This window comes from Mustelus asterias, chromosome 18 (genome assembly GCF_964213995.1).
Source record: "Mustelus asterias chromosome 18, sMusAst1.hap1.1, whole genome shotgun sequence".
NCBI classification, from domain to species: domain Eukaryota; kingdom Metazoa; phylum Chordata; class Chondrichthyes; order Carcharhiniformes; family Triakidae; genus Mustelus; species Mustelus asterias.
The window spans coordinates 78257121-78280189 of NC_135818.1; the positions used below are offsets into that span (position 1 = coordinate 78257121).

A 23069-nucleotide genomic window follows, 5' to 3' on the forward strand; every position below is an offset into this window, starting at 1 on the left:
ATGAGAATTTTAATTAAGCATTTGGCATTGTTGATTTTTTTCTTTGAGGATTTATCTGTCAAATAATTATGTGCAGCTGTGGTTCTCTTGCTGCAGATGTTATTAAGCTATTAGCCTTATATTTCAGCAATACATTGGGAAAAAGATCTCATTTCAGTGAGGATTAGGGACTATCCAATCTGTTAAAACCTTCCTCAGCAATTACTAACAAAGCACATCAGTTTCAAAGTGTCACTTATAAAGAAATCAGTGTTGTCAAACAGGATGCCAGTACATAGTGCTACCTAGAAATGCTGAACAGATGTGCACTGATGGTTGGAAAATAAATATTAAGACTTCAGTACCTCTGCAATTGCCACTTAGTCGATTTTGACTTTGGCCGTTCTTTTTGCAAAGTGCCTGATCAAATCAAATCAAAGTGACTTCCAACCCACCCCCACCTTGTTGCCCGTAATATTGTGGGCGGGTAAGGTGCCTACTGGCTTGCCCACCACCCTTAGACCTATTGAAGCACTTAACCATCCAATTAAGGGGCAATTAAAGGTCTAATTCTGCCTGTACTGCCATAATATGGTTGGCAGTGGAAATTCGATAAAAATGGGCAGGGTGTTTTCTCAACAACTCAAGTGGAAATGAAGGGGGTACCTCCTTGGGGTGTGTCCTCTGTGCATCAGGAGCCCCATATATGGTACACCCCCTTTGTGCTTCCCCACAACCTTCTTAATGCCTTCCACTCCTCCCTATCTGCCTGATCCTTCCCCATCCAAAAATCCCAGTCTTAACTGAGTCCATGCTGTCTTCTCAAGCAGTCCCAACAGCACCCACACTGAGTCTGACTGGCCAGCAGCTCTTGTGGCAGGGACCTCCTTCCACTGAGTGAGAGGGTTGACTCAACTGAGATTGTTAAGGTTGCCTGCTGCAGGCAGTCTTTTTTTAACGTAGGTTTGCTCTAATGGGCGGAAATTTGAGGAGTAAGTATTACATCCTCTGGTAAAATTCACTCCATGGTTATTTAATCTGAATTCCACTGCAATCACTAATTTGTTTGATTGTTATTATAAGCAGTATCAACACCATATTGATCAGTATGATATTATTCTTACTCTATTTGCAGTACAATAATCATAACCTGAAGAATGAACTATTATTCCAGTAATCCCTATTGTGCATTCTCTAGTTATTTCTTCAGTATTACTGAGCAATTCTGAAAATTTGTAATTAATTTGAATTGTTTGGATTTTGTGCAGACATTGATGAGTGTATGAATGGAACTATCTGTGGTACTCATGGATATTGTGAAAATACAGATGGATCCTTCCATTGTCATTGTGATCAAGGTTTTGAGGTTCCACCAAGAGGACAAGGATGTGTGGGTAAGTTTGAGTTGGAAACTTCCTGTCAAACTTTATAAATTCTCCTGGATTTCTGCAGGGCCACAACTGGAAAGTACGAAAGAGATTTGTAAGTCTATGCCAGCTGCGCAAGTTCCTGGTTCTAGGCAGGATGACTAAACTGTTTAGTTGTAAATCATTTGATAGTTAGCTGTTGGTGATGTCCATTCTGTTGGGATTGATCTTGATGTCCACAGCTCTATGGTTACTGTGTTTTTTTTTCTCTGAGATGTGAGCGTCACTGGCTGAGCCAGCATTTTATTGTCCTGAACTGAGGGCATTTAAGAATCAACCACATTGCTGAGTCTCTGGAGTCACATGTAGGCCAGACCAGATAAGGATGGCAGATTTCCTTCCCAAAAGGACATTAGTGAACCAGATGGGTTTTTCAACATGGTCACCATTAGACTTTTAATTACAGGTTTTTATTGAATTCAAATTTCTGCCATGGTGAGATTTAAACCCAGGTTTCTAGAGCATTACAATGGGTCTCTGGATTCCTAGCCCAATGAGAATACCACTATGCCACTGTCTGCCCTAAAAGTGTTACAGAAGTATGTTTCTTAAGCCAAATAACACAAAACCCAATAAAGTAAAAAGATATTAAGAATAAATTCATGTTTATGCTGGAAGTTGCAGATAGTTAATTTAATATATAAATAAATGGAAACTATCAAATTAGATTTGTTTTTAATTATTCCACAGAAACCTTTAGAAGTAGAACAAAATATTACAAACCTTGGAAGTTAACAAAGTTGTATTCTTTGAACTAAGCAAAGATTTGTTTGCGTTTTTACTGAATAATGCCCAATAATTCTCCACCCAGGAAGGCCTACCAACTCCTAACAGAATTACTTTATTGCAGTTTGAGCAGCAGCATTAGGAGAGGTCGGTTTAGCTCAGTTGCTGGACAGCTGGTTAGTGATGCAAAGTGATGCCAACAGCGCAGATTCAATTCCCATACCAGCTGAGGTAACTCATGAAGGCCCTGCCTTCTCAACCTTGCCCCTCACCTGAGGCGTGGTGACCCTCAGGTTAAATCACCACTAGCCAACTCAAAGAGAAGGACAGCCTATGGTCATCTGGGACTATGGCAACTTTACCTTTACTATTGAGGATTAAAAGGATTTGTTTTTGTTTCCATTGGAATAAGTTGGCATGTTGACATTCAATTTTTAAGCTTTGCGCCAAATGCTGCATGGACTACTGTTAAAGGGAGTGAAAATCTTTACTCTTCTGTAGCAAACACCTTCTGTATTTGTCTTAATCCATGCACAAATTTTAAATCAAATAATGTCTGAATGCGAATAGGCTATTGAATTTATCAGCTTGCCAATTTGCCCATCATCAAGAGCCATACAAATGATTTTCATGTACTTATTGTATGTGAAAGACATGGTTATTTGAGCAAACCAGAGCTAACCAGACAGGCTCCAGCAGTCCAGAAGAGCCAGGAGGGGATATGAGAAGTCTTTGGCAGGTAGGATCAAGGAAAACCCTAAAGCTTTCTATAGGTATGTCAGGAGTAAAAGAATGACTAGGGTAAGATTAGGGCCAGTCAAGGACAGTAGTGGGAAGTTGTGCGTGGAGTCTGAAGAGATGGGAGAGGCACTAAATGAATATTTTTCGTCGGTTTTCACACTGGAGAGGGACAGTGTTGTCGAGGGGAGTACTGAGATGCAGGCTGTTGGACTGGATGGGATTGATGTTCATAAGGAGGACGTGTTAGCAATTCTGGAAAGGGTAAAAATAGATAAGTCCCCTGGGCCGGATGGGATTTATCCTAGGATTCTCTGGGAGGCTAGAGAGGAGATTGCAGAGCCTTTGGCTTTGATCTTTGTGTCGTCATTGTCTACAGGAACAGTGCCAGAAGACTGGAGGATAGCAAATGTTGTCCCCTTGTTCAAGAAGGGGAGCAGGGACAACCCTGGTAATTATAGACTGGTGAGCCTTACTTCTGTTGTGGGCAAAGTATTGGAAAGGATTATAAGAGATAGGATTTATAATCACCGAGAAAGGAATAACTTGATTAGGGATAGTCAGCACGGTTTTGTGAAGGGTAGGTCGTGCCTCACAAACCTTATTGAGTTCTTTGAGAAGGTGACCAAAGAGGTGGATGAGGGTAAAGTGGTTGATGTGGTGTATATGGATTTCAGCAAAGCGTTTGATGAGGTTCCCCTTGGTAAGCTTTTGCAGAAAATACGGACACATGGGATTGAGGGTGATTTATTGGTTTGGATCAGGAATTGGCTAGCTGTAAGAAAACAGAGGGTGGTGGTTGATGGGAAATATTCATCCTGGAGTTCAGTTACTAGTGGTGTACCGCAAGGATCTGTTTTGGGGCCACTGCTGTTTGTCATTTTTATTAATGACCTGGATGAGAGCGTGGAAGGATGGATTAGTAAATTTGCGGATGACACTAAAGTCGCTGGAGTTGTAGACAGTGCGGAGGGAAGTGGCAGGTTACAGAGGGACATAGATAAGCTGCTGGGCTGAGAGGTGGCAAATGGAGTTTAATGTGGAAAAGTGTGAGGTGATTCACTTTGGAAGTAGTAACAGGAATACAGAGTACTGGGCTAATGGTAAGATACTAAGTAGTGTGGATGAACAGAGGGATCTGGGTGTCCATGTGCATAGACCCCTGAAAGTTGGCACCCAGGTTGATAGGGTTGTTAAGAAGGCGTACGGTGTGTTAGCTTTTATTGGTAGAGGGATTGAGTTTCGGAACCAGGAGGTCATGCTGCAACTGTACAAAACTCTGGTGCGGCCGCATTTGGAGTATTGCGTACAGTTCTGGTCGCCGTATTATAGGAAAGATGTGGAAGTGTTGGAAAGGGTGCAGAGGAGATTTACCAGGATGTTGCCTGCGATGGTGGGAAAATTGTATGAGGAAAGGCTGAGGGGCTTGAGGTTGTTTTCGTTAGAGAGAAGAAGGTTAAGAGGTGACTTAATAGAGGCATACAAGATGATCAGAGGATTAGATAGGGTGGATAGTGAGAGCCTTTTTCCTCGGATGGTGATGGCTAGCACGAGGGGACATAGCTTTAAATTGAGGGGTGAGAGATATGGGACAGATGTTAGAGGTAGGTTCTTTACTCAGAGAGTAGTAAGGGCGTGGAATGCCCTGCCTGCAGCAGTAGTGGACTCGTCAACATTAAGAGCATTCAAATGGTTATTGGATAAACATATGGATGATATTGGAATAGTGTAGATTAGAAGGGCTTTAGATTGGTTCCACTGGTCGGCGCAACATCGAGGGCCGAAGGGCCTGTACTGCGCTGTAATGTTCTATGTTCTATGTCAGGGAAGAAGAGTCGTGTTCCAACAGTTAAACTTAACTGCTGAGGAGGTCGTTGCTCTGGGGAGCCCCTCCATGGGCCTTGGAGCAGCCGTTAAGGGGTCCTCCTGTACAGCACCCACTGCGGTGCCTCCAGCAGCTGTGCCAGTTCCCAATGGTAATCTGCCATCATGACAAGGAGACATTAGACTCTTCTTGCAACACCTTCCGCCACCATATTACTGATCCTGTGGTAACATTTAGCCCTATGACTATGCCGGGCTGTTGCATGACTGGTCCGTCAGACAGCTTTTCCAATCTTGGCACCAGCAAGGAGAACTTTGTAGGCTCCACTTGTGCTGGGTGTGCTTTTGTTTTGTCTGGTGCCAGGGTCAATGTAAGGTGGGCCATATGGTTTTATTCTAATGAGACATTTTCATAACAGTCATAACTGAATGGCTTGCTAAGCCATTCAGAGAACAATTAAGAGTCATATATAAGCCAGACCAGGTAATGATGGCAGATTTCCTTCCCTAAAGAACATTACTGTATCAAATGGGTTTTTATAACAATCTTGTAGTTTCATCGTCACCATTACTGAAATTAGATGGAACCTGAACTAATCATGTATTAGTCAAGGCCTCTAGATTACTGGTTCAATACCATAACCTCCATGCGATTGTACCCATACTGATTGAGAAATTATCGATCCTTGTCCCAAATTTTGACTGTTATGAAAGAAACTGTTTCACAGGTTTCATATAAGTTTGCTTCTCTTTTGTAACCAGCAAAAAAACTTGCAAAATGATATCACTGAAGTTAATAAAGCTAAAATTTGATTCTAAACACACATTGATAACACTTTAAGCCTCTAACAGATCTCCTAAAGACGAGGAAAACTACAGCCAGTTACCATTTCCCAAACAAAGCACAGTTACTTCAAAATGATACAAGACTGAATGTTAAACGCACCATCCCCCAGTCTTAAGAACTCAGTTAAGCACTGGCTGAGAAGGGCGGCACGGTAGCACAGTGGTTATGGCACTGATGCTTCACAGCTCCAGGGACCTGGGTTCGATTCCCGGCTTGGGTCACTGTGTGGAGTTTGCACATTCTCCTCGTGTCTGCGTGGGTTTCCTCCGGGTGCTCCGGTTTCCTCCCACAGTCCAAAGATGTGCGGGTTAGGTTGATTGGCCATGCTAAAATTGCCCCTTAAGTGTCCTGAGATGCGTAGGTTAGAGGGATTAGTGGGTAAAATATGTCGGGATATGGGGGTGGGACCTGGGTGGGATAGTGATCGGTGCAGGCTCGATGGGCCAAATAGCCTCTTTCTGCACTGTAGGGTTTCTATGATTCTATGAAAATAGCATATGAAATGTCATGTTGAGCTTCATTCTCTCAGGGAGTTATGGTGAGGCAACAGTAAACTTACCAGCTCGTCCTTTTATTTATTCAGTTCTTAAAAACAGTAGATGATTGTATGAGCGAATGCTCAAATCTGTTTTCTTTGAAAAAGTTATTTACATGTTCTCTTGCCTTTGAAAGTGATACACTCCAAAAATTCTGAAGTTTTGCTGTCATTTTCATTGGCAATTAATCACATAATAATGACAGTTGTGCACTTTTTTGTTTTCCGTTTCAGGATTTTATTGAACCAATAACAAATGCAAAGCAATCTGGAATGTATAGCACCTAAACAAATCTTCTATAGCACAGTCCTCATATGCTTGTCTATATTTGACACAAACACCACCCCAGAAACTGAATGGGGTTGCCTCAGTCTAGCGTACTGGCCAGAACAATCATATAGCCAACATGTCGATTTTATATCAAAAGTTTAAAGTTTTAAAAAATTTTATTAGTCACAAGTAGGCTTACGTTACTGTGAAAATCCCCTAGTCGCTATACTCCAGTGCCTGTTTGGGTACACTGAGGGAGAATTTAGCATGGCCAATCCACCTAACCAGCACATTTTTCGGACTGTGGGAGGAAACAGGAGCACTCAGAGGAAACCCACGCAGACACGGGAAGAACGTTCAAACTCCACACAGACAGTGACCCAAGCCGAGAATTGAACCCAGGTCCCTGGCACTGTGAGGCAGCAGTGCTAACCACTGTGCCCCCATGCTGCCCCAACATTCAGGTCCATTGATTGTAAATGTCTATTAGGTGATGTAAGCAGTCTGCTGTGAAACAACAGCACTTGTCACTCACCTTCATGCTTACAGCTGCCTACAGCTATGTCATGGGTTTTTCTGTGCCAGTTTACCATTTCCTGTACAGGGGACTGATGCTTCTGTGAACAGGGCAAGCAACAGCATATTTCTTGAACCAGTCTGATTGGAGAATCCTTACTGAGGCACATAATGGGCAAAGTTTAAGGTGCTTCTAGCCTCTCATCCCAGCAAGCAGAGTTCAGAGGCAGGGGAAACAGTTTGATTAGGCACCCGCTGTCTCCGATCCATTAGGTCCAGGGCAGGAACGTTTATGTGTGGCCTTCCTACACGGATGCCAGTCGAAGCCCTTAAGTGGCAATTAATGTCTACTTAACAACCTCATTGCTGGTGGGGTGGGCCCTCATTCAAAGGCACTCATTGTGCAGTCAGGAAACCCAGCAAACCCCCTGCCCTTTTTTCCTACCCATTCTACCCCCTCCTAGTGACCTACATCCCACTGGCACTTACCTTTCTCCAGCGATCTCATGATAGTGAAGGACCAAGTGAATTACCACCAGCAGCCACTATACCCAATGGCACTGCAGTAATGGAGAGCTGCCTGCCTCTGATTGGCTGGTAGCTGTCTCAGCAGGCTTTCTGCCTTAATGAGGGAAATCCTGCAATTAAATTTCCCTCATGGAGCTGGGACCATCAGGATTTTTTTGTATTCCTTCATGTGATGTGGGCATTGCTGACAAAGCCAGCATTTGTTGCCTATCCTTAATTGCCCTTAAAGTCATAGAGTCATAGAGGTTTACAGCATGGAAACAGGCCCTTCGGCCCAACTTGTCCATGCCACTCTCTTTTTTTAGGCCCCTAAGCTAGTCCCAATTGCCCGCATTTGGCCCATATCCCTCTATACCCATCTAACCCATGTAACTGTCTAAACGGTTTTTAAAAAACAAAATTGTACCCGCCTCTACTACTATCACTGGCAGTTTGTTCCAGACACTAACCACCCTCTGTGTGAAAAAAGTGCCCCACTGGACCCTTTTGTATCTCTCCCCTCTCACCTTAAACCTATGCCCTCTAGTTTTAGACTCCCTTACCTTTGGGAAAAGATATTGACTTTCTAGCTGATCTATGCCCCTCATTATTTTATAGACCTCGATAAGATCACTCCTCAGCCTTCTATGCTCCAGAGAAAAAAGTCCCAGCCTATCAAGCCTCTCCATATAACCATCAAGTCCCAGTAGCATCCTAGTAAATCTCTCCTGAATTCTTTCTAGTTTAATAATATCCTTGGAACTTGCTGGGTCCGACAGCATCTCCCACCCTGCCAGGAGTACTTCACTCCAGCGGGGTTTAGAGTAGCTCCCCATGTTCGGGGAACTAGCGGGAGACCCCGTCGGGGTGAAGGGGGGACAATCGGGGCCCCCTAGGGGGTTGGGGGGCGGGGGGTGGTGCGCCCTGGGCATGGTCACTTTGTCAGTGCCAGCCTGTGCCCCCTGGCACTGCCCATGCCCAGGGGGCACCTTGGCACTGTTCATTGGGCAGTGCCAAGGGAGCGGGGCCTATTGTGGGCAGGGCCTAGGGGCGATCGCTGGGGTTGGGGGGGGTCTCGCTGCCACTCTTCATTGGGATCGGTCTGGGCTGGAGAGAGGCCAGCGATCCGGGGGGGGGGGGGGGCGGGCGCCTGCCTCCTGGGGGGGTCTGACCCCGAGGGAGTCAGCAGGGTGGGGTCTGCTGGGGTGAGGGGATGGGGGATTGCCACTGCGGGGGCGGGGGGGGGGGGGGATCAGGGCTGCCCTGGGAATAGTTGTGGGGACTGCGATCGGGCTGTGGGCGGGGAAGCTGGAGGGCCAGCACTGCGGTGGTCCCGGGCTGGCCAGCGATCGAGCTGGCTAGCAAACGGGGAAACTGACAGATCGGGACCACTGCGCATGCGCAGAGTTCCGGAGCTGTCAGACTCTGGCGCGAATAGGCCCCGCGTTTTTAATGATATTCCCGACTGTGACATCTGCATTGCAAGAGTGGGGAAATTCGGGTCCAAAGCTGCACTGAAAAAACAGTCGTGATCTAGAACAGTTTTCCAACCAATTCAGCACTTTTGGGAGAATCGCCCCCTTAATTTCTTCAGGGCTCCTGACATTGCATTGATGGGGGTGCTGATTTGGGGCCCCACCCTTACCCTCAGCTGCCTCATTAAAATCTGCCCAGTGTCTAAACCAGAAAGTAAAAGTTAGAGGTCCAGAGATCCATATTCTTTGCTAAGCTGGGACCACTCAGAATTCTTTAAAAATAACAGATGGGACCTGATTCAAAGATTCCCAAACCAATTCCTTTTAGACCAGGATGCGATAAGGGAATAGGTATGAAGTACAGGAGAACTCCAGTTCCAAGTGCAGAACTGAAGCAAACAGTCACTTGCTTTGACTGGCTTTGAAATACAAAGCATATTGTTCTTTCAGTTTTAGTAGTTATAACCTGTGATGTAGGTTCGATATGTTTTTACTCCTGTGATTGGAGTCTCTAGTGTAATAATCAGAAGCAATTTAAATGCACAATGCTCTTTTAAAATAGGGGGGGAAATAATTGCCTCTGTATTGCTTTAATGGTCAGGATATCTGGTGTCGCTAAGAAAAAAGGAGAAAAAATGTCTTTTAGTTTGAATTTTTTACATTTCCCAGGATGTAATATTATAGCTAATCCCATTATGAATGCCAGGCCGAGTTAGAAAAGCTACAAAATCTTTATTTCATCTGAGAGCTGTGTTCACATTTTGACTGACAGGTTTAAGGAGTTATTAAAGAATCATAAGTCTTTGATGTAGTTAGTCAAATAGATGTTTGTTTTGTAATAGATTGACAGATTGTGGGTAGTACTGCTGCCTCACAACGCCAGGGACCCAGATTCGATTCCCGGCTTGGGTCACTGTGTAGAGTTTGCATGTTCTCCCCGTGTCTGCTTGGGTTTCCTCTGAGTTCTCCACTTTCCTCCCACAGTCCGAAAGATGTACTGGTTAGGTGCATTGGCCATGCTAAAGTCTTCCTCAGTGTACCTGAACAGGCACTGGAGTGTGGCAACTGGAAGATTTTCACAGTAACTTCATTGCAGTGTTAATCTAACCCCACTTTTGACACTAATAAAGAAATTTTAAACTTAAAAAAAATTAAACCTGGAGGGTTTTACATTTTTGAATGGGTTTTATGAATGAGAATTGTTTTCAAAATCAAGTGTTTGAGTGATAACTCGATTAGATTGTTAGAAATGTTGTTTTTTACATCTTCACATGGCTTCTGCGGTCTGTGCTTGCTGGATACTGGCTGAGTCACTATGGAACATAAAAGAAAAGCATAGAGGCAGCAGAGGGGTATGATGGAGAATGGAGAGGGTATGGAGGGCACATGGTGGGGTATCAGAGAGCAGGAGGGGACACTGGGGATATGGGGGCATGACAGGTATGGGAAATGAGGGGACATATGGTTTGGGGATAAGGGGTGCGGGCTTGAGAGTCTGACGTTCATTTTTAAAACTGGACTGTAATCCAATAGATGGAAGCAGGCGTTTCTCATAGAATCATAGAATCCTACAGTGTAGAAGGAGGCCACTCGGCCCATCGGGTATGCACCGATCACAATCCCACCCAGGTACTATCCCCATAACCCAATGCGTTTACTCTGGCTAGTCCCCCTGACATTATGGGGTAAATTAGCATGGCCAATCCACCTAACCCGCACACCTTTGGAGTTTGGGAGGAAACCGGAGCACCCAGAGAGAACCCACACAGACACAGGGAGAATGTGCAAACTCCACACAGACAGTTACCCAAGCCAGGAATCGAATCCTCTTGGCCTGGCCATCCATCTGCCTCCATTGCTGCCTCAGGAGCAATAGGGCAGACTCCATTTCTGCCTACCCAGAACAGAAATATGGCAGGCAGGTGCCCTTTTAAAAGAGATAGGCTGGGTTAGAAAGTTTTTCGACCAGGCTTTCTTGCCTCTTCCATTAAAATCTGACCAAGCATATCTAATTTAATGTAAAACCATGCGTGGAAAGCAAAACAAAGTGAGGAAAGAAAAATTGGATTAAGAAACACAAAGAGAAATATTTTGAAGTTGTTAACTTTTTCAAATCTCCAATCTCCATGAATAATTAAAATCTGAAGGAATAAGATTCCATCCTTGTAAAAGTAAATTTCAGTACTTAAGCAATCCCATGCATCTATTGGACATCAAAAAGGACCAGGCTTCCTGTCTGAGGCATTAGACAGTCAGCCAAGAGTCAAAATATACCCTCTTTGTCAGCTCTAGCTGGCAAGCTTAAGTGACCACTGCCTGGCACTTGAAACTATGATCATTTAGCAGGGGGAGAAAATTATCTACTGCTTTTGGGTACTGATGGATGGATCACTACTTTTTCAACCATCAATTAACGTTGATAACACTTCTCATCTATTTCTCAATCCATACGTCTACTCTAATTGAACATTATCTCTAAAGCAGAAGTGTAGAAGAGATTTCTGTGCACATTTGGTCTGATTTTTTAATAGGTAGCGAGGAATTAAACATCTTTTCTTTCTCAATATGCAAGATCTTATAAGCTCCCCCAGGCAGCAATGATTCATGTTATTCAACAGCATAGCTTTTGAATGTCACTTTTATCCTGTTGTTTTCCTAACATCAAAATGATCTGAAATTCAATCTGGGATTAAAGTTTCAAATGGTCTATCACTGCCTCAAATTCTATTCATTTAATAGAATGTACTGTTTCCCTTGTTCATATAAATTACTGGATGGTACATGCACAGGTTTTGTAGTAAATCTTTTTAAAGTCTCCAGTAAGGAAGGGAGGCGATTTTAAACCTTCGCCTTTCTTACAGTCCTATGAACATAGAACAGGCGAACATGGACAGAGTGGATAAGGAGCAGCTATTCCTCTTAATTGAAGGGTTAGTCACAAGGGGCATAGGTTCAAGGTGAGGGGCAGGAGGATTAGGGGGGATGCGAGGAAAAACTTTTTTACTCAGAGGGTGATGATGGTCTGGAATGCGCTGCCTGGGAGGGTGGTAGAGGCTTCGCATTCTTTAAAAGGTATCTGGATGAGCACTTGGCATATCATAACATTCAGGTCTATGGGCCAAGTGCTGGCAGATCGCATTAGGTGGGAGTTCAGGTGCTTCTGATGTGTTGGTACAGACTTCTCTTGTCATGGGGAGCATGAGGAGATGTAGGAGGATGGTGGGAGGGCATACCTTAGCAAAGGATTTAGCAGGCCCAGCTCCATGAACGTTGTGGAAGACTAAAATGTGCCTATCACTGCAATGGAATTGACCTGGTAGGGGGTGCAGGATGCAGGCTTGTAACACCAGCATGTGCCCTTAAAAAGCATTTATAAAATTTGTAAACCCTAGGAATGGGGTCAGGAATCCCAGCAGGTCCCAGCTGCCATTTTCACCTCTCTCTACATTCTCACCAACTCTGTGAAAACCTAGCCCTTTGTTGTGGTATGTTTCTGATTACGACTTGCTTACTGTCACTGCTTTCAAGAGAGAAAAATAAGAACAGTTTGAATGGTAATATTATACTGCAAATCCTTGATTTTATGGCAAACGCACTTCTGTGAAGCTTAACTAGTCAGACCAATTTTGTTTCCCCTTCAAAAATATTATATAGCCTCTCAGCTGAGAACTTGAGAACTTTATTCTGTAAGCACAGATAATTTTGCATGCTTGTCAATGCTGTAAATTAAATTCACAAACCTATTGAGTTCTTTCATGATTACTATTGAATCTATTCGGCAAACTTTTAATCCTATCAATTCATACATTGGCCACAAATGGGCGGCACGGTAGCACAGTGGTTAGCACTGCTGCTTCACAGCTCCAGGGGCCTGGGTTCGATTCCCGGCTTGGGTCACTGTCTGTGTGGAGTTTGCACATTCTCCTCGTGTCTGCGTGGGTGTCCTCTGGGTGCTCTGGTTTCCTCCCACAGTCCAAAGATGTGCGGGTTAGGTTGATTGGCCATGCTAAAATTGCCCCTTAGTGTCCTGGGATGCGTAGATTAGAGGGATTAGTGGGTAAAATATGTAGGGATATGGGGGTAGGGCCTGGGTGGGATTGTGGTCGGTGCAGACTCGATGGGCCGAATGGCCTCTTTCTGTACTGTAGGGTTTCTCTGATTTCTCTGATCTCCCATTTTCAGGCTAAATGCTTCAGCTGGTGTGTAAACAGGAGAGTTTTGCACTGGCGCTGGGATTCCCTCATCTAATGGATCCAAATATATGCATTCTGTGAAACATGCCAGCCAACTCCCTGCTGAGCAGGGGAGCACCACCAACCCCACAGCAGAGAGGGGCATCCTAACCCCCACCACTGAAATAACAGATCACTCCCATACCATCCAAGCATGAGGGTGACCCGAACCCCTCCCTTTCAGATCTCCGCCCCCTCAGACCCACACTCAGGCCCCCTTCAGGCCACATGACTTGGCAGTGCCAATAGTGCGCTGTCTGCTGGCACTCTGGCATTGACACCCTCGCCTGGCGCCTTGGACCCTGAGAGGGGTCAAGGAGATAAGTCCAGTGCCCATGTGCTCTCTGCCACTGCTCGGCTGCAGAGGAAGGAACCCCCAAGGTTCCTGGGGGTTGTGTGGGCTCAGGCTGGGGCAAGGGGTTGACCTGACCACTCTCCACCTTGATGGGGGTCTCATGACTGGACTGCCACTTCTAGCCCCAGCAGACCTGAAGATCACACTGGCATGGTGATTTCAGGCAGCTCTGTGACCAGCATCTTCATTCCTGCTTGTCTGCTGTGAAAACTTTGAAGTGGCCTAGTCACTTTAATCTCCATGCTCCCTGGACAGCTGGCAAGCTTTTAAATCACAGCTGCACTTCATTCTGCAGCAGGGATTTCCCTTCCTCTCTGTCAGAAGTAGGTATGAGCAGACCCTTTTGACATCCTAAGACAGAGAAGGGATGTCAATTTCACTGGGGCAGAGGTTCCCTTCTCCACAGCTGTTCACTCAGTCCCAATACATTCACACAGCTTTTATCTGAAGTCTTGAGTCTTCCAAGAAAAATGAAATCTCTAAAACTCTCTATTCCATTAAAAACCTTTGATCTCTTTCAATCTCATTGTGCAGTGCTTTGAAATAGGCTTTGACAGCTCAATGGTTTTCTACTAGCCTCCAGTCAGCTGTTTATTTATCTTTCTTTTCATGATTGAATGCATCTTAAGTATTCCATTGCATTAAACTTCTCGACAATCATTCCAGGAAGATGTGGGTGAAACTGCAAATGTCTCCCAGTACACCATTCAGCAGGGTAGCAAGGACATGGTGGAGCTCAGTATGCAAATAGAGGCCATTGTATTGGTCTTCTCTCGAAGCAGAGAGAAGCAGGATGAACAGGCACATGGTTTGTCAGGATAGCAGGATTTCTGATGGTGTAGGGAGTTGCCTTGCAGGTCCCAGATATCAACTGGGAGATGTACAGGAGCCACAAGGGCTATTGTGATAAACCCTAAAGGAAAAAAAATTAGCTTTAAGTTAGAGGCTGAAAACTACCATACCCAGTGGGCCTCGGTGGTCCTTGTAGAATGGCCTTACATGCAGAATTTGTGGTTCTTTTTACGTTTTTGTTTTTTCTGTACATACACCAGCCAGAGAATTTCCACACATGGGTTTGAGGCAGTTTTCATTTCCAGTCTATGAATTAGCACGTGCACAGTTCGTTTTTTGTTATATCTTCAGATCAAAAAGCTAGCTCTGCACCTGCGCACAAGAAAAAAAGAAGAAAGTGAAACAGGACAAAAAGAAGGTCAGATGGCCCAGAGGAGGAGTGCCATTCTGAAGAGAGTGTCCAAAGGAGCACAACACAGGTGGGGGTTGGGAAACAGGTCACAAAACAAAGAAGAAGGTCCCAAAACAGGAGTGGAATAAAAGGAGACAGTCCAGTTAAGAGACAAGAACAGGAATCTGAAATAGGTCCTGTTAAGAAAATTTAGAAGGGTGGTGGGGGGGAGAGGGGGGGGGGGGGGGCACTCACAGTATGGAGGTGTCACAGGAAGAGGGATGCAGGTGGTTCGGCAGAAAGTGCAGGTATTGGCTATCAGTGGGGCCCCACCTTCCCAATGTTGAGTCCGTCTATCAGACACTGAGTGTGTTTGATCGGAGAAATCGGCCACTCGGTTTAAGTTCCATACATGCCACATGATGACAGACCCAACTGCAGCTGGGTTAATATCAGTATTGGCAGGATGAGGCCCTTAAGTAGTGATTAATTGGCCTGTTAAGGGTCTCAATAGGCAGCAAGACAGGAAGATTGACCATGGGCTTGCCGGCCAGAGCTTAATTCTGGCGGGTGCGAGAAGCCAACGCGGTTTTGGTACACCTGATTACATGTCCTTCCCACTTCCAAGCTTACCACCAGCAAGAAGATGTGGTTTATACACCAAATGTGAAGGGAATAGGATCCCTGGATGGCCTCCTGTCCCTACCTCTCTGCCACCCCTTGCCCACTGAAACATGGTCTCTCTCTCTTCCCCTGTTGAACTCCACAGCTAAGGTCTTCAGCGCTGCATCAACAAACCTAGAAGTCCTCTCTCTGCTTTGTTTACAATTTCAAGCAATTGCAGTACTGATGGCCAGCAGCAACTCTCCTTAATTCATCGCAGTTTCATTTTTAAGAGGGACAAATTTAAAAGAAGAGATGAAGGCCGGCTAGAACCTATGCCAGCCTCGCAAGCTTTTAGGCTGCCTGCTGCATATACAGTCAGCCAACGGTGCTAATTGTGCTCAGCTGTGAACTGCCATTCGATAAATGAGGAAGCAACACAAAGTTTGTTTGCTGACTGTCTCAACACAATTGAGTGTGGGTAACTAATGAATCACAATCCCTGCAACCAGAAATAGTTCCAGATGAATTTTTAGCTCATAGAGTCAAGTAATAGCATACTCAAAAAGTATTTTCAGAATAGATAAATTTGAAAATGGTGTAATTTTTAAAATTAATTCTTGGGATGTGCATCTTACTGGCAGGTCCAGCATTTGCATTTGCCCATCCTTAATTGTCATTGAGAAGTTGGTGATGAGCTGCCTTCTTGAGCCACTGCAGTCCTGTGGTAAAGTGCTCTGTTATGGTTTGATAGAACTGAGTGTTTTGCTGAGTCTGGAGTCATGTGTACATAGAAACTTGGAAACGTAGAAGATAGGAGCAGAAGGAGGCCATTCGGCCCTTCGAGCCTGCTCCGCCATTCATCATGATCATGGCTGATCTTCCAACTCAATAGCCTAATCCTGCTTTCTGGTGTAGGCCAGACTGGGGAAGGATGATGGATTTCCTTCCCAAAAGGTGCCATTGGCCTGACATGAATCCCATCACTGCCAATACACTGTCAGAGTAAATAGATATTTTCATTAAAAAATCATTGTGTTTTTATTTTTAGACATTAATGAATGTGAGATGATGAATGGTGTTTGTGGAACAGCACTCTGTGAAAATTTTGAAGGTTCCTTCTTCTGTGAGTGCATGGATGAGAATGAAGACTTTGATCCCGCAAGAGGCCAATGCCACCCTCGTGTAGCAATGGGTAAGTTAAATTGAAATGTGAAGAAATAACAGTCAGTTTAGAAGTTTTCATCTTGGAAAGTGAAGATCACATCATGAATTTTAAAATTATCTGCCTGGTACTTAATATTCCCAACATATACTGTTTTACTTGTTTTGTTACATTTATGCTGTTCCAGTAAAATTAAACTGAATATTAAATGTATAAGAATTTTTGTGCTTTCGGGGAAATTTATCAAGCCCTTGTTACTAGGATTTGCCAATCAGAAAACAATATTACATTGTTCCAAGGGATCTGTACTGAGGCCTTAACTTTATACTATATGTACTGATAACTTGGATGAAAGATTAGAGCATTGTATATCCAGGTTTGCAGATGACATTAAGAGGGACAATAAGTTGAATGAACAGGAGCTAGAAGTTGTAAAGGGACATAAACACACTGATGACAGATGAATTTTAATGTGGAAATGTGAGGTGTTACAGATAGGAGAGGACTGCACTTAATATCTCTTATCACCTGCCCATAAGCAGAAGTTGTTTGAATTGCTTTTTAAAAGAACAGAGGGTGGCATGTTTTCCTAATCCCTTGGTTTTTGTGATCCAATTTTATTAATCAGAGCAAATTTGAGTTCAAATTAACTCAGAAAATTAGTTTATTTTACATATTCAAACAAAACAGTGTTTTCCACTTCCTACTCTGCACATTCACAGAGTAAAAGGTGTGGTGGGGGCAAGTCTGGAGGAATGAATATTTATAATACACAGACCACAGAAAATTAATATTAATTCACGTAAGTTCCAAAGTCAGAGTTCAGAGACTATTTTCTTCATGGTGGGGCTCATTCTGATGTGCTTCTGGCTTGGAAATACTTGAAATAAATTATGCTGCTGAACAATAGGCTTTTCTGTCTTTTGACCACTTGGCAGACCAGTGATGTAAATTAAACTGTCCAAAAGGCCAGAGGCTTGAGTCATGTGACCTTCCTTCTCTACGGTTACTTCGGAAAGGATGATTATTCAGCATCTGGAATTGGCTTTGATTTCAGGACTGATAATGTCTCAGTTGTTGAAAGGGATGCGATCTAATTTCTGTGTCTGGCATTGACTCAGTAGAGCCACTGAAACACCCATCAAGATTGGTTTATAAAATGCAAGTGACAGTCCTGTAGTTCCCTTTGAAATTGGTCTGAACAATCCCAGGTGATGTGAGTCTGTTAGTAGCTCTCTGAGCATAATGAGGTGTGACATCCCAGAAACTAAGAAAATCAATATTTCGTCCTTGAAACACCTAGCAATAGCTTCCAGACTGAGGGCTCAAGATCAGATGACCTTGTTCAGCAGAAAAAGATCAATTTTAAAAAATAAATAGTACTAGGGATAAAGCTCTAAAATATCTAGTAGTGGGTTTCTTTCCATGTCAAACATACAATCATACGAAATAGGAGCTGAAGGTAATTTAGTCCAAGGTAAAGAGAAAATACTGCAGATGCTTGAATTTGAAACAAAAACAGAAAATGCTGGAGAAATTCAGCAGGTCTGACAGCATCTGTGGAGAGAGAATAGAGGCAATGTTTTGAGTCTGGATGATCCTTCATCATTTAGTCCCTTAAGCCTGCTCAGTCATTCAATATGATCATGAGTCCCACATTCCAATCTACCTACCTTTGATTCCCCTTCCTAAAAGAATCTATCTAACCCTGCCTTAAAAATATTCAATGACCTTCCTCCACTGCCTTCTAAGGCAGAGGAGGGACTTTTCCTGTTCCGCCTGCCATGGGAATTGTAGCTGATGGGACATAGACCATGCAAAGATCTGCTGACCTTGGCGGGATTATCCGGTTTTGGGGCGAGCACAGCCGGAAAATCTGCCCAGAGAGTTCCAAAATCACACAACCCTCAGAGAAATAATTTCTCCTCATCTCTCTCCTAAAAGAGTGACTCGTAATTTTAAAACAGTTTCCCTAGTTTTGGACTCACCCACAACATCCTTTCCACTTCTACCTTGTCAAGACCATTCAAGATCTTATATACTTCAAGAAGCCACCCCTCATTCTTCTAAGCTGCCGTGGAAACAGGCTCAGTCCTATAATGTTCTCTCATTAGACAACCCATTCCAGGTATCAATCTAGTAAACCTTCTCTGAACATTTGCCAACGCATTTACGTCCTTCCTTAAATAAATAGAACAAAATTGTACACAGTATTCGAGATGTGGTCTCAATATTGCCTTGTATAAATGGAGCATTTACTTGTATCAGTTCCTCTCGTCCTTACTTGTATCAGTTCCTCTCGTAATAAAGGATAGCATTCCATTAGTCTTAATTGCTTGCTGTTCCTGCATGCTCACTTTTTGTGAGTCGTGCACGAGAACACCTAGGTTGGGATTTTCTGTCTGCGCTCGTCCCAAAGCCAGAAAATCCCGCTCAAGGTCAACAGAAATTCATTAGTTAAGAAACAGACTTGAGTTTCTGCAGATATACACCGGATGATAAGGTTCCTCCCTGGGACCAGCGTCAAGGATGGGGGAGGGCAGCCAAATAATCGTGGTCCACATTGGTACCAGCGACATAGGTAGGAAGCAGAATGAGGTCCTGAAAGCAGAAAGGAGAAACTTTGATTAGACAAAGGAGAGCCAGTGTATGTTATCTACTTGGATTTCCAGAAGGCCTTTGACAAGGTGCCGCACAGGAGGCTGCTGAGTAAGATAAGAGCCCATGGTGTTAGAGGCAAGGTACTAGCCTGGATAGAAGATTGGCTGACTAGCAGAAGGCAGAGAGTGGGGATAAAAGGATCACTTTCAGGATGGCAGCCGGTGACTAGTGGAGTTCCGCTGGGGTCAGCGTTGGGACCACAACTTTTCACTTTATACATCAATGATCCAGGTGAAGGAACTGTGGGCATTGTGGCTAAGTTTGCAGATGATACAATGATAGGTAGAGGGACAGGTAGTATTGAGGAGGCGGGGAGGCTGCAGAAGGACTTGGGCAGGTTAGGAGAGTGGGCAAAGAAGTGGCAGATGGTATACAATGCGAAAAGTGTGAGGTTATGCACTTTGGTAGGAAGAATAGAGGTGTAAGCTATTTTCTAAATGGGGAGAGAATTCAGAAATTGGAAGCACGAAGGGACTTAGGAGTCCTAGTTCAGGATTCTCTTAAGGTTAGCTAGCAGGTTGAGTTGGTGGTTAGGAAGACTTATGCAATGTTAGCATTCATTTCGAGAGGACTAGAATACAAAAGCAGGGATGTATTGCTGAGGCTTTATAAGGCTTTAGTCAAATCACATTTGGTGTATTGTGAGCAATTTTGGGCCCCTTACCTAAGGAAGGATGTGTTAGCCCTGGAAAGGGCCCGGAGGTGGTTCTTGAGAATGACCCCAGGAATTAAAAGCTTGACGTATGTGGAGCATTTGAGGACTCTGGGGTCTGTACTCGATGAAATTTAGAAGGATGAGAGGGGATCTCATTGAAACTTATAGAATACTGAAAGGCTTGGATAGAATGGGCGTGGGAAGGATGTTTCCCATTAGTAGGCGAGACTAGGATCTGAGGGCACAACCTCAGAATAAAGGGAAGACCCTTTAGAACCGAGATGAGGAGGAATTTCTTCAGCCAGAGGGTGGTGAATCTGTGGAATTCATTGCCAAAGAATGCTGTGGAGGCCAGGTCATTGAGTATATTTAAGACAGAGATAGGTAGGTTCTTGATTGGTAATGGGATCAAGGGTTACGGAGAAAAGGAGGGAGAATGGGGTTGAGAAACCTATCAGCCATGATTGAATGGTGGTGCAGACTCGATAGGCCGAATGGCCTAATTCTGCTTCTATATCTTATGGTCTAAATCCCACTTTCATTTCCAATGCTGGCCATTTTCACTGGCACAGGGAACGGAGCGGATTTGACCTGACATACATTGTGGGGAACATTCACACCTCCACATTAAAGTCCATTTGCCCAGGCTTGAGTAATCTATTCTCCAGAAAAGGAATTCTGCTATTGAACATGGATGCAACAGCCTCTTGACACTTGCTTGCAGCCCGGACATCTGAAGGGGCAGAAGCACAATGTCTCATTTGAATTAGAAGTTGGAACATACCAGTGGATGCAGCATCTGTTCGTGTCTGTTCTGTAAGTGGACTTAAGGACACCATGTTTTGTATTGAACCAAAGTAATCTGCATTTTGCCTTGTGTACTATCACACTTAAATTGTATTGAAATATATTTTTACAGAATTTATGATTCAGTATATTTTTGGAATAAATGTTTGTAAACTATTTTCTTGCAAAGAGCAATTCTGCCATCTACTGCCTTGTTGTGGTATTGTGGGATCTCAGAAAGTTATAAAATTCTGACAGGATTGTTAGACAAGGTGGATTCAGAAAGAATTGGGCCCAATTCTCCCATTGCGACCCACAATTTTTCTGGTGGGTTGGGTCAGGAGATGCGTGTGTCGGCCATTCGCGGGTTGCCCGCAAACTTTTACGACCCACGTGCATCTCCCATCCGCAAGAAAATAGTGCCGCCGGGAATGTGCAGAAGTCCGGCGGGAAGTGAGCTAACTCATTTGAATATGTTTTACATATATTTTAAATGTATTTTAAATGCGATTATTGGACCCGGCACAGAACTTGCTGGGCCCGATAGCATCTCCCACCCCACTAGGAGTACTTCATTCTGGTGGGGTTTAGAGTAGCTCCCCACGTTCGGGGAACTAGTGGGAGACCCCGCCGGAGCGAAGGGGGGCAATCAGGGCCCCTCATGGGGTCGGGCGGCCGGGGGTGGTGTCCTCTGGGCATGGGCACCCTGGCAGTGCCAGCCTGTGTGCCCTGGCACTGCCCAATGGGCAAAGTATCCATGCCCAAGGGGCACCTTGGCACTGCCCATCGGGCATTGGGCAGTGCCAAGGGGTGGGGCCTATTGTGGGCAGGGCCTAGGGGCGATTGGTGGGGTTGGGGGGTCCCGCTGCCACTCTGCATGGCAATTAGTCTGGGCTGGAGGGTGCCAGCGATTGGGACGGGCTGGGGGGGTGGGGGAGGTTGTCTGCCAGGGGAGGGTCTGCCCCGGGGGGGGGGGTGTCAATGGGGGGGTTCTGCCGAGGTGAAGGAAGTGGGGGGATCGCCACTGCAAGGGGTGTTGGGTTGGACATCAGGGCGCTCCGGGGTGGGGAGGGTCAGGGCTGGCCCGGGAATTGTTGTGGGGAGTGCGATCGGGCCGTGGGGGAGAGGGCAGCGCTGTGGGGGTCCCGGGCTGATCAGCAATCGAGCTGGCCAGCAAACGGGGAGACTGACAGATCGGGACCACTGCGCGTGTGCAGAGCTCTGGAGCTGTCAGACTCTGGTGTGAATAGGCCCTGCCCCCCCCCCCCCCCCCCCCCCCCCCCGGGTTTTTAATGATATTCAGGATTGTGGCCTCTGCATTGCACAGTCTGGAGAGATTCAGGTCTGAAGCTGCACTGAAAATGTAGTTGTGATCTAGAACAGTTTTCCCACCAATTCAGCACTTTTGGAAGAATCGCCCCCAATGTTCCCAATGGTGGAGAAGTCCAGACTAGGGGTCATAGTTTTAGGATAAGGACTAAATCTTTTAGGACTGAGGTAAGGAGAAGTTTCTTCAGCCAGAGAGTGGTGAATCTGTGGAATTCACTACCACAGAAAGTAGTTGAGGCCAAAATTAGATACAGCTCTTGGGGCTAAAGGGATCAAGGGATAGGGAGGGAAGGCAGGATCAGGGTATTGAATTTGATGATTAGCCATGATTAAAATGAATAACGGAGCAGGCTCGAAGGGCTGAATGGCCTCCTCCTGCTTCTATTTTGTGCTTCTCTGTTTGATAGGTACATAATCAACCACAAGTAAACCAAATAAATAAATCATTTGCTGCGATTTTGCACTTGCGAGTGCAAACCTTGTGAGACTTGGAAAACAGGAATCTTGCCAACGAGATCTCATTTTCCAATTCTACCTGCCCCCACCGGTAAAGTAACAAGGTTACCATCCAGGAAGGTTGAGAACATAATTTCAATAAATTATACTATAAGTACTCCCCCCTTACCAGTATGACATCACCGGCCAGCTTTACAACTGCTTTTGCAAAACGTGAACCAAGCAAAGGGAACCCAGTGGGGACACAAAGGCCCCGTTATTGCCCCTGTGTGGGGGGGCAGTACTGGGGGCCCATCTGTGGAGCTCCGTGGAGGAGGACGTTACCCTTGTTCTTGGAGGGGTGGGTTGCCCTTGTGCATGTTGGAGGGGATTCCCCTTATATTTTGGGAGGGGGTTGCCCTTGTGTCTGTTGTGGGGTGGGGGGCCTGATTTCCGGTTTTAAAAAATGAAGAACCTCCCCCCCCCCCCCCCCCCCCCCCCGCACATGCACATGGAAAACATCCTGCTCCCTCCCAAGGGAACCCCCACAATGATAGAACCCATGGAGCTCCCCAGAGGAACACCTGCTGGTGCTTCTCCTTGGCATTACCCATTGGCACTACCCTGTAGGGGGCAGTGCACGAGGAGCTACAATCCCGGCATGTGTCTAACCCTGGACAGGGGGGTGCTTTACATACATGTGCGTCACCGATGGGTTCTCTTCCCCGGTTCAAGTTTATAAAAAACTGTTGTAAATCAGAGATCCTAATATGGGGGGTATATACAGTGGTGAAGCCTGCTAATGAGATGGAAATATATT

General features: G+C 45.1%; 1 protein-coding gene across 2 annotated transcripts in view; it reads left to right on the forward strand.

The window, feature by feature from the left end:
* Positions 1-23069, forward strand: part of LOC144507289 (latent-transforming growth factor beta-binding protein 2-like) — a 447226-nt gene that overhangs the window by 397023 nt on the left and 27134 nt on the right. For both annotated transcript variants that reach the window (XM_078234343.1, XM_078234344.1), the window contains exons 27-28: positions 1248-1373; positions 16270-16413. In XM_078234343.1, the coding sequence (XP_078090469.1) occupies positions 1248-1373; positions 16270-16413 (270 nt within the window). The remainder of the gene's footprint in view (positions 1-1247; positions 1374-16269; positions 16414-23069) is intronic.